General features: G+C 43.3%; 1 protein-coding gene across 1 annotated transcript; it reads right to left on the bottom strand.

Moving 5' to 3' along the window:
- Window positions 1–4196: 4196 nt before the first annotated feature.
- Window positions 4197–4883, bottom strand: LOC115077562 (olfactory receptor 1019-like). The gene has a single exon (XM_029579858.1). The coding sequence runs from the start codon at window positions 4881–4883 to the stop codon at window positions 4197–4199; it is 687 nt and encodes a 228-aa protein (XP_029435718.1).
- Between the last annotated feature and the right edge of the window lie 236 nt (window positions 4884–5119).

Genomic DNA, 5119 nt, shown 5'->3' with positions numbered 1-5119 from the left:
AGGTTTCCAGCATGCTAAGAAATATTGGAAATTTACAGATGATTGTGTTGCATTTAGCAAGTGGTTATTTAAAAACAGTTGAAGTCTTGAGACATTGAATTGGCAAATCAACATATAAATTAGAATCAACAATAAGATATTGAGTTCTCTTCCCTAAATGCAGTCCATTTTATCAACACAAGAATAGTTACGAACCATATTTTCCCCTGAAGAAGCCTACAAAGGCATTTGTAGGGAAAGAGAGAATACAGGATAAAGAAGAAGTAGAACAAGAGACTACAGAAACATCATTGGGACAACAGTTATGTGAAACAATTACAAAGCACCCTTTCTTGTGGACTGAGATTGAACTGTATCCCCTTTTTAATGAAGGTGTCTTCCATGTGACTCATTTACAATTCACAAAGTATCTTTATTGAAGTCCAGCTCTAGTGCAAGCGCTTCATTACAAGCACTCTGTATTAGAGATGTACATTTGTTTATGAGGAATTAGGAAATTTCAAAGAAATTTCCTAATTCATCGTGGTTCAGGGGCCCCTCCCCCCGAAACAGATTTTCCCCAAACTATGAGAAAAAATTGTTTTTAGGGTTTGTACGGGGGGAGGGGCCCATTTTATTTTTTAAAATAAAAACCACCCCAAGCATTAAAATTTAGTATAATACATCCCCGCTCCCACCATCCTGATCCCTCCCCAAGACTTACTAACATCGCTGGTGGTCCAGTGGTGTCCCAAGAGCGATTTGTCCCTCCATGCCCTGGCGTGCCGGCCTCACTCAAAATGGCGCTGATAGCCTGTGACCTACTATGTCACAGGGGCTATCAGCGCCATTGGTCAGTTGCTCCTACCATGTGACAGGGGCAGACCAATGGCACCGCTAGCCCCTGTGACATAGTATGGGCAAAGGCCATCAGTGCCATTTTGATTACTGGCAGCCGATGACGAGCTCGCTCCCGGACCCCTCCCGGACCCCCCCTCCCCCCAGCTTGGGGGGAGGGGGGGTCCGGGAGCGATCTCCTGCCCTTGAGCCTTAGGCTGCCAGTAATCAAAATGGCGCCAATAACCTTTGCCCATACTATGTCACAGGGGCTACCGGTGCCATTGGTCAGCCCCTGTCACATGGTAGGAGCAACTGTTAATGGCGCTGATAGCCACTGTGACATAGTATGGGCAAAGGCTATCGGCGCCATTTTGATTACTGGCAGCTGACGATGAGATTGCTCCTGGACCCATGCTGGACCCCCATGGACTTCTGGCCTGCTTGGGGGGCCTCCTGACCCCCCCACCCCAAGCCGTGCACGGAGGGACAAATCGCTCGTGGGACCTCGCTGGACCACCAGGGATGTTGGTAAGTCTTGGGGAGGGATCGGGATGGTGTAGGGGGGGGGGGTGTTGTATTTAATGTTTTATAGTACATTTTAATGCTTGAGGTGAAGTTTTTTGAGCTTCATTTTCCCGCGTCATCTTTTGGGCCCGTTTCGTTTTTTCCACCTAGTTTTTTTTTCGTTTCTCCAAAAAACTAACCGCGGGAAAACGAACTTTACCCCAAAGTGTCCTACTCAAAAAATGACCCAGTAGTAAAAAATGAAGCTCATTTCTACTCTGTATATATTTTGACAAGTTTTATGTTGATATTTATAAATGCTATACATGTATAACACTAAAGAGAGTTTTGAAGCAGTGTGAATGAGGGCAATTTTTAAATATGTCTGTTATTGAGTCAATATTATCTTTTGAATAGTTTTGATATTCTTTGCCATTGTGTAATAAAGCTTGCAACATTAAGCATCTTTCAAATCATTTAAAATAGTGGTACAACTTACACTATGTTAGGATTCTTTGAGAGAGAGTGAGAGAGAGAGAGAGAGAGCCACATGCTTCATCTCTTCCATTGCAGTCCTCTCACACTCCTATTATGACCTTTCAAACCCTTAAGCACTCTCTTTCCTTTCTCATATATCCAGCTGCTCTCTAGCAATTCTGTATTCATGTGAACGAGAGGTCTACAGCGGCTGAGGGAAGGGAAGTGAGTAAGGTGTCGGCAACTCATGGGGTGAGGGGATGAACAACGTGACAGGACTGCAAGTCATGGAAGCAATGGAAGTGAGTAAAAGAGCTTCAGGGGGTAGGGTGAAAGGAGACATGGGAGAGACCTAGAGAAAGAAGCACTCTTCTCACTATCTCTCCTAAACCTTGCAGTCATATACTGCATGAATATAAACCAGATTTATTTCTTCTGGTTTGGATAACATAAGGCAGATGGAGCAGAGGTCTTTTTCCTCATGACACATTATTAAGAAAAAACAAAACAAAACAACAAAAATAAATTCAAGCTAGGATTTTATTAACTTTTTTTAAGCTTTTCTTGTTTCTGTAATCACCATAGAACTGTCAGCACAAGCATAAACCATCTGGGTGTTAATTCCTGATGGCATTTAAATGGAAAGCAGAGAGATTTTTTCCTTTCAAAGTATTTTCTAAGGATGAATTTTCAGAAGGCATTTTTTAATTCTTGATTTCTCAGACTATAAATCAGTAGGGATGTGAATCGTTTTTTGACTATTTAAAATATCATCCAATATATTTTAAATCGTCAAAAATCGTTAGAGGTGATATACAATAGGAATTCCCCCGATTTATCATCAAAAATCGTAAATCGGGGGAAGGGAGAGGGGAAGGGGGAGGGCGGGAAAACCAGCACACTAAAACAACCCTAAAACCCACCCCGACCCTTTAAAATAAATCCCCCACCCTCCCGAACCCCCCCCAAAATGTCTTAAATTACCTGGGGTCCAGTGGGGGGGTCCCGGTGTGATCTTCCACTCTTGGGCCATGGGTGTGTTAATAGAAATGGCGCCGGCGCTACCTTTGCCCTGTGATATGACAGGGCAAAGGTAGCGCCTGGCAGCCATTTTGGTTCCTGTCCCTCGACGTCACGAGCGCAGGAGATCGCTCCCGGACCCCCGCTGGACCCCCAGGGGCTTTTGGCCAGCTTGGGGGGGCCTCCTGACCCCCACAAAACTTGCCAAAAGTCCAGCGGGGGTCCGGAAGCGACCTCCTGCACTCGAATCGTATTGCCGTATTGCAAAATGGCGCTGGCCGTTGAGGTGGGGATTAGGTAAGTGTGTAGGGGGTTAGGGGCCACTTTGACATGCTACGTGACACCTACGAACAGAACAGTGGTCTCTTGTGAAGATTTGCTGGCCTTCGGAGTGAGGAAACTCACTCCAAGATGAGATTTGGGCAAGGTTCTCTCAACCTAGCTTGATGACTCTCTACCCTGGGTAGAGTCATCAAGCTAGGTTGAGAGAACCTTGCCCAAATCTCATCTTGGAGTGAGTTTCCTCACTCCGAAGGCCAGCAAATCTTCACAAGAGACCACTGTTCTGTTCATAGGTGTCACGTAGCATGTCAAAGTGGCCCCTAACCCCCTACACACTTACCTAATCCCCACCTCGAGTTACTAGGTGGGCCTACCCTAGGGATACAAATACCTGCCTATGGGCCATGCCATTATGGCCAGTCTCTCTCTCTCTCTCTCTCTCTCTCTCTCTCTCTCTCTCTCTCTCTCTCTCTCTCTCTCTCTCTCTCTCTCTCACTCTCACACATATGTTGTCTGAAATAAGCCTTATGGGACACATCACAAATGGCAATGAAACGTCACAGCTGCTAATGCATCTGAAAGAGGTGTTGTTAAAATTGGCATTATGGCTGTGCAATAGCTCTTCGCAGGCAGGCTAATCCACCCCTAACTCCTCCTATACTTGCATTGCACCATATGATATGGTGCAATCAAATGTGTTAAAGGCCTATCACATGCAAAACCACCTTACTGCATTTTGATAAATGACCCCCATAGTCAAAAAAAGGTTGCTCTTGAATATTTAATTGTAGGCTTTTCTTTACGGACATTCGTAAGGCACATCATGCCGGCTTTTATAAAATTTTAACCAGAAATTATTCCCAGTCCTAAACCACTTCAGAATCTTAAACATAACACCTCATTCTGCCTTAGCCAAACTACTTCCTATCATCTATTCTTTAGAACTGGCAGCAATCGGTAAATTTTTAACTGTTATAATATAACAAAAATATTATGATTTATCTGTTGAATGATATCATTTGATAAATCCTGTTTGACACCTTCATCCTATTTTCTCCCTAGCCCAGATAGTATAGTATATTTATTCTTTCATATTAATTTCTCAAGATGAATTTTCTGAAGGCATTTTTTACTTCTTCATTTCTCAGACTATAAATCAGAGGATTTAGCATAGGGATGAGCACTGTGTACAGAAGGGAAAATATTTTGTCTTCCTCTGGTGATTGCATTGATCTTGGCCTCATGTAGACGCACATAATACTCCCATAGAACAGAAGAACAACTGTGAGGTGGGAGGAGCAGGTGGAGAAGGCCTTGTGTCTCCCTTCAGATGAGCGGATTTTCAGAATGGCTACAATGATGAACACGTAGGATGACATAGTGAGAAGAAATGGGATGAGACCCACAAATACCCCTTCACAAAGAATTAGTATTTCAAAATCATGGATGTCACTACAGGAAAGTTTTAACAGTGCATTGATGTCACAGAAGAAATGGTTAATCTCATTGGAATCACAATAGAAGAACTGGGATATCAAAACAGTTAAAGGAACCGTATCTAGAGAGCCAGTTATCCATGAAGCAGCTGCCAATGAGGTACAGACCCTTTTAGTCATCATGAGTGGGTAACGCAAGGGGTTGCAAATTGCCACATAGCGATCATAGGCCATGGCAGAGAGAAGACAGAACTCAACACCTTCAAAAATTATAAAAAAGCTAAGCTGTGTCATGCATAGAGAGAAGGAAATGAATGTTTTTTCCTTTAAGAGGCTTCCCAGCATAGTAGAGAGAGTGACTGTGGTGCTACAGATATCTAAGAAGGACAAGTTACTGAGGAAGAAGTACATGGGTTTCTGGAGATGATGGTCAGAGAGCATAAGTGTTAAAAACCCAAGGTTTCCTAGTACAGAGATAAAGAAGGCCAGTAAAATTATTACATAAATGAAGAAATGCAAGTAAGCATATTTAGAGAAGCCTAGAAGAATGAATTCTGTGATCAATGTCTTATTCTCTTTCA

The sequence above is a fragment of the Rhinatrema bivittatum genome, chromosome 16, assembly GCF_901001135.1.
Source record: "Rhinatrema bivittatum chromosome 16, aRhiBiv1.1, whole genome shotgun sequence".
Classification (NCBI taxonomy): Eukaryota; Metazoa; Chordata; class Amphibia; order Gymnophiona; family Rhinatrematidae; genus Rhinatrema; species Rhinatrema bivittatum.
This window is presented reverse-complemented; position numbering and strand designations above follow the sequence as displayed.